The 14,420-nt window shown below is 44.1% G+C and overlaps 1 protein-coding gene across 2 annotated transcripts in view; it reads right to left on the reverse strand.

Annotated features, from left to right (window-relative positions):
* Positions 1-14,420, reverse strand: part of creb3l1 (cAMP responsive element binding protein 3-like 1) — a 122,942-nt gene that overhangs the window by 15,181 nt on the left and 93,341 nt on the right. For both annotated transcript variants that reach the window (XM_052028823.1, XM_052028822.1), the window contains exons 3-8: positions 14,081-14,250; positions 12,419-12,497; positions 10,361-10,512; positions 8,041-8,190; positions 6,163-6,222; positions 4,447-4,514 (exon numbers count right to left, since the gene is read on the reverse strand). In XM_052028823.1, coding sequence (XP_051884783.1) covers positions 4,447-4,514; positions 6,163-6,222; positions 8,041-8,190; positions 10,361-10,512; positions 12,419-12,497; positions 14,081-14,250 — 679 coding nt within the window. The remainder of the gene's footprint in view (positions 1-4,446; positions 4,515-6,162; positions 6,223-8,040; positions 8,191-10,360; positions 10,513-12,418; positions 12,498-14,080; positions 14,251-14,420) is intronic.

The raw sequence follows: 14,420 nt of genomic DNA on the forward strand, positions 1-14,420 counted from the left end.
TTCCTGATTCCTTCCCCAAAGCCCATTTTGGAGAGCACGTCCAACATGTACGTGTGTGATATCCTGTTGAAGGCCTTCTCCTGGTCCAAGCTGACCAGGCAGGTGTTCACCCCTCTGTCCTGCACGAAGGCGATCGTATCTCTGAGCAGCACGAGGCTGTCAAAGATCTTCCTGCCAGGTACAGCACAGGTTTGGACCGGGTGAATCACCTGTCCCAGAGCAGACTTGACCCTGTTGGCGATGGCTTTGGACAGGATCTTATAATCCACATTCAACAGTGAGATGGGTCTCCAATTCCTGATGTCCTCCCTCTCCCTCTTCTGCTTGTAGATGAGGGTAATGGTACCCTTCCTCATGGACTCTGACATGCTGCCAGCTCGAAACATAGCGTTGTACACTTCCAGCAGGTCGGGGCTCATCCAGTCCCACAGAGCCGAGTACAACTCCGCCGGTAAGCCGTCGCTTCCGGGAGTTTTATTCAACTCAAAGGAACGGATGGAGCCAGTCAGCTCCTCCAGGGTCAGTGGTCGGTCCAGACTCTCCCGCTTGCTGTCCTCTAAGACCTTCGTGATAGAGGACAGGAAGTTCTGGGAGGCTGTGCTGTCTGTGGCCTTCGTGTTGTACAGACTGGCATAGGAGGATCTGCAGATCCTTAATATGTCCGTCTGCAAGGATGTTACTGAGCCGTCCTCTTCCTTAAGGCTGTGGATCACAGAGCTCCCCCTGTGCACCTTCTGGAAGAAGAAACGAGAGCAAGTCTCATCCTGCTCCACCGAGCGCACCCTGGATCGGAAGATAATCTTGGAGGATTCAGAGGCGTGGAGCTGGGCTTGCCGGCTCTTCACCTCTCAGAGCTCCTCCCTCACATCCACCCACCTCGACTGCAGTAGGAGGAGTTGCTGCAAGTCTGTCTGGAGTTGACACAGCTCCCTCTGACTCTGTCTTGCTTTCTGGACCCCCCTGCGGATGAAGAACCTCTTGATGTTCTCCTTTGTCACTTCCCACCAGTGCACAGGAGAGTCAAAGAGGGGTTTCACGGTTCTCCAACCTGCGTAATCCCTCTTTAGTTCCTCAATGCGCTCTGGGGTCAGCAGCTTCACGTTCAACTTCCACGTCCCCCTGCCTGCCTTCTGGTCCTCCTGTAGGTGAGCGTCCTTCACTAATGGAACTTCTTACGGCCTGCATAGTGGGCTTTACATTTATTGCTAGGAGGCCCAGCTGCATTGGCAGAACACTTCCCGCCTCTCAGTCAGGGCGGTGGGAGGGGGCTGTGGAGTTCAAAACTCCCTTCCCTGGATTTGCCTACTTATATTTAGTGTGCAAATTCGAACCCATTCTTCTCGGAGTTGGTACCTTCCAATTTATCCATTGCCAGTCTGACCACTGGGCATCATTCATGAGGAAAAACATTACCCTGAACACCTGATCCCAGTAGATGGCAGCCTACCGGCAAGCTGTCAGTTGTCATTGAGGGACTTTTATTTTAAGGTCATCTGTTAATTTTCCTGGTTGGAATTTTAGAGCTGGGTTGCATCAACCAGATGCAATCTAACTGCATTTTCCCTTGCTGCCTTTGCTGATGCTGGGTATGAGGAATAATAGGGATTTTTGCCTATTGCCTATTTGGAACTCATTGCCAAATGGAACTGAGTCTTTTTCTATCTTTTCCGTCTTTTTAATTTGCTTTTGTGAAAAATAACTAGAAGAACTGAACGGGAGAATAAATATTACTTGTCATGGATAAATGGAAGCCATTATCAGCAGATCAAACAACAGTATTGTCTCGATGCACAGTTTAATGGCAGGGCTTTTTATTGAAATCTGGCAGTAGGCACATGGGGTGGCAGGCTGATGCAACACTTAGCACAACTACCTGACAGCTCCAAGATCTAGACTTCACAGTTCAATTCCTCATTCTCACATAAGGAACTTGGTGTGGTAAGAGGTCGGTTATCAGGTTCCATAGAATGGCTTCCATCTGGGCATTCAGGTAGAATGGGTAGCTTATGAACCAGTGGCCATAGTTGCTGCAGCTGGATTTGACAGATGCTGGTTAATTAAATGTTAGCCCAGCTGCTCCCTTGTTGCTAACCCTGCCTTGGGAGCATGCTGATTTTCTAAAGTGTTGGATAACCAAGCTTTTGCTCTATTCTATGACTGAGGACGGTCATAGAATAGCACGGTAGCATAGTGGTTAGCACAATGCTTTACAGCGCCAGCGACCCGGGTTCAAATCCGGCCACTGTCTGTAAGGAGTTTGTACGTTCTCCCCGTGTCTACGTGGATTTCCTCCGGGTGCTACGGTTTCCTCCCACATTCCAAAGACGTACGGGTTAGGAAGTTATGGGCATGCTATGTTAGCGCCGGAAGCGTGGCGACACTTGCGGGCTGCCCCCCAAAATCACTACGCAAAAGATGTATTTCACTGTGTGTTTCGATGTACATGTGACTAATAAAGATCTTATCTTATTTCCAGAGATAGGTATTGCCTAGTTCCCAGCCTCGGTCCCCTTAAAAATAAACTCAATCATAAACTTACACCAAATTAAAGATCCAAAACCTTCACCACAGAAACACTCTGATTACAGTGTGGTGCACTGTAGAATGTCACCAAGTTTTCTTCACAGCATATCACAAACCCATGACCTCAGGGCAGTAAATACATGGGAATGCTGCCACCTGCAACTGTGCCTTAAAGTTATACACAGACATTCCTGATTTATATCGCTATTCCTTCTTCAATCTCTTGGAACTTTCTACTTAAATGCTGGGAAGTACTTTCATCAGAAGGACTGCAGCAGTTCTAGAAGTTAGCCAACACCACTTTCCCAAGGGCACTGGGAATTGCTGTTCTCTACATCGCCCAATGCTGTCAGCAGAGGGGGCACTTGTCCACATGAACCAATTCACTATCATGACTATCATCTAGATGTGGCATTGAGCCCAGTGTAGGGAGGCTCAGCTAGCAGCGCAGGATCTCACCAGCTGCAGGCAGGGCTTGGGATTTTGGGCATCAACCTGGGATGGTGTCTGCTGGGATTTACAGATAGTGAGAACGAAGTAACCCTTTTCAGCCCATTGTAGAGGCAAAGTTGTGGTTACAAGGAACCAAGACACAAGTCACATCATTAAATGCGTTCCACCCGGGCTCGCAAATAGAATGGGTAGATTATGAACCAGTGGCCATGGTTGCTGCAGCTTAACGCCCAAAGTTACCTTTCTGTTCAGAGTGTACATCAAAAGGTTGGTTTTGATGGAAGCAAAGATATCTGTAAAGTGACTTATATATAAAATGTCTATTACATCTTCCTGATACTCAATGGCCATTGAAGAGTGTTTGAAGTGCAGTCAATGTTGTAATGTAGGAAAAGCACCACTCGGTAAACACAGATAAAGATCCCAAAGTGATGAATAACCCAGTAATCTATTTTGCGGTTGATAAAAAGAACTCCCTGTTTTCATCCCAGTAATGCCATGGGATATTTTATGTAGAGCTAAAAGGTAGACCTGGCCACAATTTCACATTTTATTCAAGGGAGGGCAGAAGAGGAGGGGATTTCTTGCCTGTGTCCAGAGCTATACTTTTCCCAACTCTAATTACTGGAAGAGACCATCCAATTGTTATTCCACTGATCTTTGTTGAAGCTTGCTACGCATACATCAGTTATCTGAAGTCACAGAAAGTGCTGCATAAAAGCAAACCCTTCCTTCCTTGGTCCCCTTTTTCTCTGCCCCTGCCAATAAGGCCAGTTAGGAGTATGCCATGTGGTGAGAATGTTGCCTATAGAGATAGAGGTTCACAGAGTTTGGAGAAATTCCAGACCATTTATCTGGAGTGGGTAAAAGCTCAATGAGTGCATTAGTCTGCAGGGTTTTGGCACAGAGATGGCAGGTATAGCTGGAGCGAGAAAAGGCTGGGATCCCAGTCCTTCGCACTGAAGCAGGGATTGTCTTGGCCCTGTCAGACAGGATTCATCCCAAGGTGGCTCCCTGTTCACCCTCCATAATATTAAAACCTTAGCCCTGCTTTTAACTTAACCCGTTCAACAAAAAGAGGAAAAGCTCTGTTCAGAGGCCTTTGAATGCTATGACGGAGTGTGAAATTGGGTAGGCAGTAAATCAGGCTGACTCCCAAGCTTGCTGGGGTGCTTCTGGTTAAAATTGGAACCTGGTATTGTGAACCTCTTATAGGGAGGTGAACAGCTGCACGAGGGCTGGTGCATTACTACAAATCGCATGGGTCCCTGATACTGGTGAATTCCTCTGGAACTTGTTAATAATAACAGCAATTGGCATTTATAAACAACTTCTAATTCTTAAGGCATTATACAAAAACAATCTAAAAAAAAATGACACAGCAAACAAGGAAATAGTGGATGGCACAACTTAAAGTTTACTCACAAAGGGGAGAGATGAAGAGCATGGATTGTACAAACACTCACTCACCGGTTCGCATTTTCCAGAGTCTCCACTTTTTTCCAGAGCTCATTATTCTCTGAGGTGTAAGTCTCCACCTGCAAAGGCAAAATAACCTGAGCAACATGGTCACAGGTACAATTCACCCCAGGTCCCATGCATTTTAAAACTAATCATCCTATCCTCTAAGATATGAGGCAGATTTTCTATTCCCACTTTCTAAATGTACTATCAGCGCCAAGCAGTCCCAGATCATGTGCAGTGTAACCTAGACCTACCTGCACAGACAAGACCCTGCCTTCATCCTATTCTTAAAAAAGTGTTGCCTTCTGAAACCTTGATATTATGACCTTTAATCCTGGCAATATTTCTTGACAAACTGAATTTTAGTATGCCTTTATGATCCTGCTGTGATCCTGAAGCCTGTTTTCTTGATTTGGAACATTAAATTGAGCTGTGGATCTGGATACTGCCATATAAGATACTGAGGGATCTTGACAGGATGGATGTGAAGAAGATATTTCCTGTTGTGGGAGAATCTAGAACTAGGAGTCAATCTATAGAATAAGGAGTCACCCACTTACAGCAGTGAGCAGATGATATTTTTTTTCTCTAATATTTTTAAGACAGAGTTAGGTTGATTCTTGGAGGTGGAAAGATTACCAAGGTAGGTGAGAATTCAGAGTTAAAAGCTGCAGTCAGATCATCCATGTGGGAACAGTTTCAAGGGGCTGCATGGCTGACTCCTGCTTGTACGTTGCATGCCTTTTCATATATCAAGCCATAACAATAACTTAAACTGCTGCTTGAATGATAAATATATAAGCAGAGACAAGAACTGGCCTGGAAGTTACTGAATACATACAGTACCACTCTTCCTGCTGAGCTCCTGGGGGGTGAAAGGTTACTGTGGGTAGATAGAAATGTGGAGCTGAGATTACGATCAGATCAGCCATGTTCTTAATTGAATGGCAGAGCAGGTTTGAATGGTCAAGTGTTGGACTGCTGCTCCTAATTCGTATTGTATGTTCTTATGCATATCCATGGAACGGTGCCTTAAACCATTGTGTCAGCTCTAGTTGAATGCAAGGGGCACTCCCACCACTACTCCCCAGTTGCCAGAATGGGTATTAACTGGCTCCCATACTGTGGAGGTACCCAAACAAATCCAAATGATCCACTAGTGCCACCACCTTGGCTGTCTGTTACTGTGGAGATACTCCATGTTCCTTGCACTCCCCTGCAAAATCTTCCTTCATCTCAGACCAGGCTGAAGTTTGCTACTGGTGTCACTAATCAAAATAAAAGGCATGTTGCTTGGGGAAACATACTTCACACTGGCAGAATCTGATGCTCAGTGAGGTAGCCAAATTTAATTCTGGTGAGATTTTCAGAGTGGGTTTAAGGTTCGTGAAGGGAAGTGCTGTACATTTCCTTACATAGGACTGTGGAAGTGGCCGGGAAAAGTCTTTCTCATCAGAATGATGCACATCCTGGTGCCCAAAGTAGACGGATAGTAACCTCTAATCTTGGACCCTTCTCGCAGAAGAATCAAATGTGCATGTAACTTCTGCTTTCACATTACAGTATTAGTCTCAATGCAACAAAGCAATGCCTTCTGTGAACATGTTCAGAACTGCCGTAAAAATGTAGCAGTGGAAAGATCAAAGGCACCAATGCCTGCAGTGGCTGCTGCAGGACACAGATCAGTGTCCCCAAATTGGCAGCGTTTGGAGGGACCACTTACTTTTTCTCTAGACTATCCACATATTCCTTCTTCTTTCTCCGGCTCTCCTGAGCAGAAATCTGTACCAAAAGAAAAGAGGATTCATACACAGTCATGATCCTGGGCTTTATTAAACTAACAAGTGGATAACCTGGGAGTAAGAAGTCATTGTTGTATGTTTACAGTGACTAAACAAGTTACAGTTACTCAATCACTACCTTCCTCCAAGGGATAAAGTGAGTTCAAGCTGGAATCTAATCAACAGATTCAGATAGTTTATATATAGAATAATTGATACCTGGGAGTAAATTACTGATTGGAATCTAGTCAAGACATTCAGATGGTTTATATGTCAATTAATCACTACACAAGAGTTAAGCCTAGGCTGGAATCTTATCAAGGCATTCAGATAGTTGATATATTGAACAACCAACATCTGTGAGTAAATTACAGGCTGGAATTAAAACAAGGGGATCAGGTGGAACACATTTTTCAAGCCAAAAGTGATATTGGGCATTGACGTCGAGAACAATCTGGGCAGTAGAGCTGGAATGTCAGCTGTGAGGAAATGAACAACAGTGTTTCAGGCGATAATGTGCAAGCGGTCAGTAGGAAGCAATAAGCAGTCTGAATGACAGTTTATATTAGGTAATAACAATCAATGTGTATTATGTAGTTAGATAATTAAGTTCGATATTTAAAGGTTAATTACCATAATTGTACATTATTTGCTATTGCATTGCATTGCAGAGTCTGATTATGTAATACTGAACAGTTCAACCTATAACAAGGTAGTAAATTATATATAGTTTTGCATGTGCAAATCACACATTTGGGCACAAGAGTAACTTAACTCATGAGGTAGGAAGCACACAGGTTTAAATGGAATTAACCAATTTGATGCATTAACTTCAATGGAGCGCAACATCCAGAAATGGAGGGAAACTATCTTTGCATCCAGAATTCTCACAGATTGCCAATCAAGAGGAAACATTTCGAGCTTGTTACCCACCTTTTAAATGTTTTTCAGAAGTGAAATAATGAACAGACACATGATTAAGGTAAAAGCTGAAGAACCATATTAGGCTCTTAAAAATGTGAAGAATAATTTTTAAAAACCATGGGTTTTTGATATTATTTTTCTGAGGGAATTAGACTGCACAGAGGTTGTTCATAAGTAATTGTGGATTAATAGGTTGATAAAAGTAAGTTACACCTTATTTAACAAGGCTTAGTTTTTTGAAGAGGTTAAACAAAAAGAACACTAAAAAGTCAAAGTCCTTGCCATTTCAGTAATTTCAAAGACATTTCTACCTATTTACGTCTGGTGGCAGAGCTGAGCGTCACCAGTGGCAGCTTCTGAATTTGTGCATCAGACTAACCATGTGGCGACTCTGAAGTCACTGGTTCACAGTGCAAAGACAGCAGGTTCACAATCATTACAAGCACAGAATATAGGCTATTGTCTTGTTTTAATTACACATGGGAATAATGAATAAAAGCCACTTGCAGGAAATACCAGAAGGCATGTGATGTCCGCAGCAGTAGCCACTGCAGGGGAGACATGATGTTCCACACATATCCAATTATTGTTGATTATGCTAGTTAGGTAAGTAGTTGAAAGGTAATTACCACAATTGTGTACTATGTGCAAATGGAATGCATTTATAACACTAAAAAATTCAAGTAATAAGTAAATTAAACGGTGTCAGTATAATGCCTGTGATACAGCAGGTATTAATGGGAAATCCATGCTAAACCATCCCCCTTCCAACATTGCTCAACTCTTCTCTGTTGGCCAGGAAACACCTCGCCCGCTGCCCCCACTCTAATGAAAATATAAGTCAAATTGCGGGCAGGGGCAGGGAGAGCAGATGGGTAGTTATTCTTCTGTTTACCTTGTTCTTAATTTTTCTCCGGACTCTCTTGAGAGCTTTCTCCTCGGCCTTTGTGAGAGGCAGCTTGGTAGGGATAGGGTAGCCCTCGGCAATCAGGGTCCGCTTTTCCTCCTCAGTGAGCAGCAAGGGGCCGGAAGTCCCCTGGAGCTTCTGGCAAGGGCAAGAAAAGACACTCGGGTTCACAGATTTGTTTCTATCTCACCCGAAAATCGCAGAGTCATTGAATCATACGACTTGGAAACAGGCTGTTTGGCCCACCAAGTCCGTACTGACCATCGAGCACACATTTACAATAATCCAAAACTAATTCCGTTTTATTTTTCCCACTCTGATCGACTCCCCCGCTCCCCAGATGCTACAACTCACCCACACACTAGGAGCAATTTACAGTGGCCAACTCACCGACCTACTCACACATCTTTGGAATGTGGGAAGAAACTGGAGCACCTGAAGAAAACCCAGACAGTCTCAGGGGAACGTGCAAGCTCCACTCAGACAGCATTGAAGGTCGGGATTGAACCCCGGTCACTGGAACTGTGAGGCAGCAGCTCTCCTATAGCTGCAGCACTGTGCTATGTGAATAAAACAGCATCAACTGCAATGGAAGGCAGCTTTGCTCACCACTTCACCACCATCCTCAATAACATTACTGTTTGATTGCCACGGTTCCTTCTGGTTTTAGTAGTTTTTTGTTGCTCATTTTGTTTGGAGGTCATTAAATATTTGAGTATTAGGGAATTATGGGGTTAGTGGAAAAAAGTGGAACTGAGGCAAAACAAAACCGTGAAGCTCAAATGCTGATTATTTTCAGGACAGATAAAGATTGTTTGGACCCCATCTCAGCAGTGTGGAAAATGAGGTGAGTATAGGATTAGCCAAACTCATGGCTGAACAGCCTGCCAGCTGTTCATTCTCAAGATTCACACTTAAATGGCAATGATGTGGCTGAGCTACTGAGGGGTGAGTGCTATCCATGGCAGGGCCCCTCAGTTAGATGCTCACTCCTGCCACAGAAGAGATTAAATCTGTTTGGAACCACAAACAATCTGCACCCAGGGTTTCGGCACAAAACATTAACAATTTCTTTCCCCCAACAGATGCTGCTCGAATCTCTGAGTTCCTCCAGCAGATTGTTTGTTGCTCCAGATTCTGGCATCTGCTGTCTCTCGCGTCTCTTTTAAACCTATCAGGTGTTGGATAGAAAATTTGTCTTGGATATAGCTTAAAAAAAAAGCGAAGGTTGTAAGAAATGAATTATTCAGTCTGCTAAACCAGCATTTAGACAGTTGATCGTGTGCATTTGTTGAGGGGCAGTGTTGGAAAAACCCATCGATACAGTTTTCATTAACCCACTAATCCTCCCACACACAGAGAGCAAGTCAGTTCATGGGCTAAAGTAGTCAAATTCCAAGTGAAACACTTCTTGTAAAACAGGCTTCAGATTGGTCCAAACCACATCCCATTTAATGAATAACATTGCCTGCTATTTCAAAGGCTTCTGCAGCTGCACTATTCTTTTATAATAAAGTTCCACTCCTTTCTCCTCCCTGACATCCACAAGTTCCATCTGTTGCTAAAATCCTTCAGTTATGTTTTCATTGGCTGCTTTCTCCTTTTTTTCAGCCGACAAGGAGCGTCAGGATCTCCCTGAAGCTCAGTACATTAAACAAATAAAATCCACCATTTATAAGGCCTTTTTCCTGACCTCGAGACTTACCAAAGTGCCAATAAAGTACTTTTGAAGTGTACTTACTGTAAGGAACGTGGCAAACAAGATGTGCATTGGCAACCTTTGACAAACATGAATGCAGTAATGATCAGAAAATATCTTAGTTATGTGTTGAGGAATAAATATATGAAATGAACTGGGGAGAACTCCCATCATTTCTCTGCAATTGTGCCACGAGCTCTTTTACCTCGATCTGAGAGGTGGACCGGACTTCTGTTTAACATCTTATGCGAAAGACCTCTGACCTTGCAGCAGCCTTGCAGTACTGCCCTGGAGCCATCAGCTGAAACATGTGCTTGAACGTCTCGGGTGGGACTTGAACACACCCCCATCTAACTCTGAGGTGAGGGAGAGCCAAGGCAAAAAATGGGTAGTATCAAGTGAGTGGCTCCCAGGCACGTCCAGTGATTAGTGAGAGAAAGCCCAGATAGAATTGGGAAATAAATAGAAATAAGCTAAAATTCTGTTGCCAATGTTTTGTCTAGATTAATGTACAGTAAATGTTCTGAAGTGTTCTCTTGAAGGCTGAAGACCCTGAGATTCTTTCTGCTAAGGCATCTTATTTGCTAACTTGTGCATCAGTTGACCTACGTGAGGAGCTGTGAGCAGAGGAGACGTTGAGATGGCACTAGATGACCGAGCCTGTGGCCGGGCTGGACTGGACGGTGGGAGGGACCGTGGACTCTGCGAGCCATCGCTGTCGCTGCTGTGGCTGCTTGGAGGTGTAGGTGGCAGCTGCATATCTGGCGGAAAACAGGAAAGAAAAATCAAGTCACAGCTACCCAATCACTAATCTTGGGCGAGGATGGAATACAGAGCATTCATGCAGCCCAGGATGCTGGATCTCTGAAATCAGGTCACATAACTTGGATGATTTACTTACATGAAGCAAACTAGATGTTTCCACCATTGCTATGTAGCGCAACGTGTGGGAGGTTTAGACGTCAGAAATCATTTGAACAAACTCGACAGCAATAACTGATTTGAAAATCAAGTGCAGTCGCTAGACGTACCATGACGTTTCCCTGAGGAAATCCTCTGCCCCAGGCCCACTGCTGATGCTGCTCTGTAGCCATTGATAAGGGGACTGATAGGAAGGGCCAGGTGAGAAGAGGTGGCTAGGCCTGTGCCACATGACAGTTTGACTGAAATGTCCAACTAGCAAAGTACATTTGTTGGATGCAAACATTTCCCGGGGTGGATGGCACAGTGCAACAGAGCTCCCATCTCTTCTCCAGTTTTGATGGCCAAACCCCATGAATTTCAGGAGAGTCACGGCAGAAGTCGGGCATTGAGATTCCTACATCCTGTCATGTGAACTCACTCAATACATGAAAGACTTGGGAGAGGCAGTCTTTCTCTCAGATATTCAGAGCCAGGGTCAACATTATGGATTTAGGATAGGATGGATGGAATCCACCCTCTGTAGGAAAACAATAAAAGAGTTTGAAAGCTTCATTTTGCCAAACTGTGTGTGGTATAGACTATATGTGCAAATGTTTCAATTTCATCCCACAAAACGTTTTTATTCCGTTTCAGAATTTAAAGCTGCTTCGCACTCCAAAAGGAGCTGGCTAGAAACAGAATGCTGTCAGAAACATAAATGGACCAAAGAAACATCCATGAGTTCCCTGTGCCCCTTTGTGTGATTAAACTGAGTGACCAACCAGAGATGGAAAGGATGACCATGGACTTGCCAGTGCTGCAGCCCAGCAACATGTGTAACCCTGTCATACCTAGGAGAGCTGAGCATCCATCATGAGCAGTGCCCAGGCCATCGGTCATTGCTTATGACCACATAGCTCACACCCAGTGGGACATGACTGACTGTAAATTCTGGTCATTAATAAAGGTGAAGAGACTGTGGGCAACAGTCATTGAACACTAGCACTGACATTCAGCCTATTATCTCAGTCACTGATGAACCAGGGATCTGGAGGAGGGTAAAGGCCTTGGGAGAGGAAGAGGGCAGAATGAAGGGAGGAGGGGAGGGGAGAATTAGGGGTAGTGGTTAAAATCAAATTCCTGGTGAAATGTCTGGAGTTTCCCAGGATTAAAGATTAATCACCAGGACACCACTGCAAGCAATTTAACGAAGTTAACCACATTATGTGTTTCACTTCATTTTCTTTGAATACTTATAAATATCTTGGAGATGAGGGAGTAAACAATTTTCCAGTGGTTCCAGCTCATGTGATTAAAACCTCTAAGAATATTATCTCACCAGACTTATACCCACCAGCCTCTTGCTAAAATTACACTAATCGGGGAACTTCCCTGCTAAATAAATATTCACTCCTACACCAGGGAGAACTCCAGAGCTTCCCGGCTTTCCTTTGAAACAACATCGCTGCATTTTTCACCACCATGGAAATTAAAGCCTCAGTTTTGCAGCTTATCTGAAAGTTGGTACCTTCAGTAATGTGGCAATCCTTTAGCATTTGCACTCAAGCATCAGGTTTCCAGGGTGGGGTCTTGATCAAACAACTTCTTTTGACGAGGAGGCAAGTTAAATGAGCCACACTGGATCTTAAACTTGTTGAATATGTGCAGGAAATGTATTTTTTAGCCCAGTACTAATGGAAGCCTAAAATCACAACCACTGGAGAGTACCCTGTGGGGTATTGATGGCCTTGCTCAATTTCTTACCTGTGTGGACACTGAGGAACTGATTGGGTTCTTTGGGCTCCACTTTGATTTGAGGCACTGTGCTTGGTTCCGTCTGAGCCTGTGACAAAGCAAAAATATATGAGGATGACAACAAAGCAGGCTGCATTGATAGGCCAAACCCCACGATGGAGCAAAGTCTCCAAATTCCTTTGTTTTCCATTTTCTGTTCTTTCCTTTTTTTGTGCACCAATAAGGTAAGAAAAGGTAGTGTGAGTGCCCAGACTTGGGCAATGAGAACGATATGGTTCTTCCGGTGCTTGACAGGGTGGATGCAGGAAAGATATTTCCCCCGGATGAGTCTAGAATTAAGGGGTCATGGTCTGAAAATAAGAATTAGGTCATTTAAGACTGAAACGAGGAGAAATTTCCTCACTTCAGTGGCTAGTCTTTGGAATTCTCCATCCAGGAGAGCTGTGGAGGCTCAGTCGTCAAATGCAATCAAAACAGTAAGATAGATTTCGAGAGATGAGAGGAATCGAGCAATATCAGGGCAGAGCAGGGAAGTGGTTCTTGAGGGAGAAGATCAGCCATGAATTTGATGAATGTGGGTGCAGGCTTGAGGAGCCAAATGGCCTGCTCACTTGTTTCTTATGCTCTCTCGGGTCCTGATCCTCTTTCCAGTGAGGAACTTGGCTTCCAACAAAATGGAGGCATGTTTGGGAGTTGACTGCATGGTGGAAGTTGTTGAAGACACAGAGTCCCCTGTCTACCATCCAGCAGGTGGATGCTTATTGTTGGTGATATCGTTATGTGGAAAGGTGTTGCCAAAAGTCTTTGTTGGCCGTGAGGCAATGAATAGTTTTTTTTTAAATAGCCAACTGTAGGGCACTGTGCATTCTTTCTGTGATGTAAGGGAGACCTGTGAAGCAAAGAAAGAGTTCACCAACCAAGAGAATAGAATGATGTCAAGACCAGAGAAGGCAATTGTATAATTGCCTGACAGGAGTTCTGATGTTGCAACTATATAACTTGCCTGCTTTGACAGGGAGATTGATGTTATCTGTATTTGCAGAGAAGACTCACGGAATGAAGGATTAACATGGGATAGGATGTATAGTGGTCAAGTTACCAGACGAGTTACAAGACTGGACGAGACACTAGACCAGACTAGCAGCCTGGACCATTGGAATGGGGATATAATTTCAAATCTCACCTCAGCAGCTCGTGAATTAAAGTTTAACAAAATAAACAAACCTTGAATAAGGTGTTAGTTACTCTAATGGTATTCATAACACAACCTGATTATCACTAAAGGACCCCATCTGATTCAACGATGTCCGTTAAACAAGGAAATCTTCCCATAACTGGTCTGGAGGATCTCCTTGTTTGAGTTTTAACTGCCCTCTGAAATAGCCTGGAGACAACTAGGGATGGTCAATTATTGCTAACCAAATAATGTTCACATCCCATCAATAAATAAAAGAAGGGAAAGAACATTCATAGAACCTTTCATAAAAACCAAGTGTGGAAGCACGGGTGCAAAGTGATGGTGGTGAATTACAGAGTGATGGGACTGGATACACGGCTCCTGTAGTTATCGCAAGCCACCCTTTTAAAATGTTCCTGTGGAACTTTCTGATAGAGGGATCTTAATAAAGAATCCTGTGCCATTTTGAACTTTCACCGTCTCTTTAGACTCACCGGTTCTTCTGTGGAGTTTGTCAGTTGGCCAGAGGTCATGTGTTCTCCGGAAAGAGCCGATGTCTGAGTTGATGGAGAAGCACAGCAGGACTCTGACAGGAGGTTTGGCTCCTGTTTAATCATGATGTGGGTCAGGTCGGGGCCCAGGGCCCAAAGTCCACCATCAGCTTCTGTCCAAACAAGGAGCAAAGAGTCGGAAGTGAGACATACGAGCAAACACTGATATTTCCATGACAACACATCTGTATGCTCACCTTCAGGATATGAACAAACCTTCATGTTAACAGGGATGAGAAGATCTAAAGTGTTTTCTGACTGAATCTGCAGCAAGAAGGTGGCA

The sequence above is a fragment of the Pristis pectinata genome, chromosome 14, assembly GCF_009764475.1.
Source record: "Pristis pectinata isolate sPriPec2 chromosome 14, sPriPec2.1.pri, whole genome shotgun sequence".
NCBI lineage: Eukaryota > Metazoa > Chordata > Chondrichthyes > Rhinopristiformes > Pristidae > Pristis > Pristis pectinata.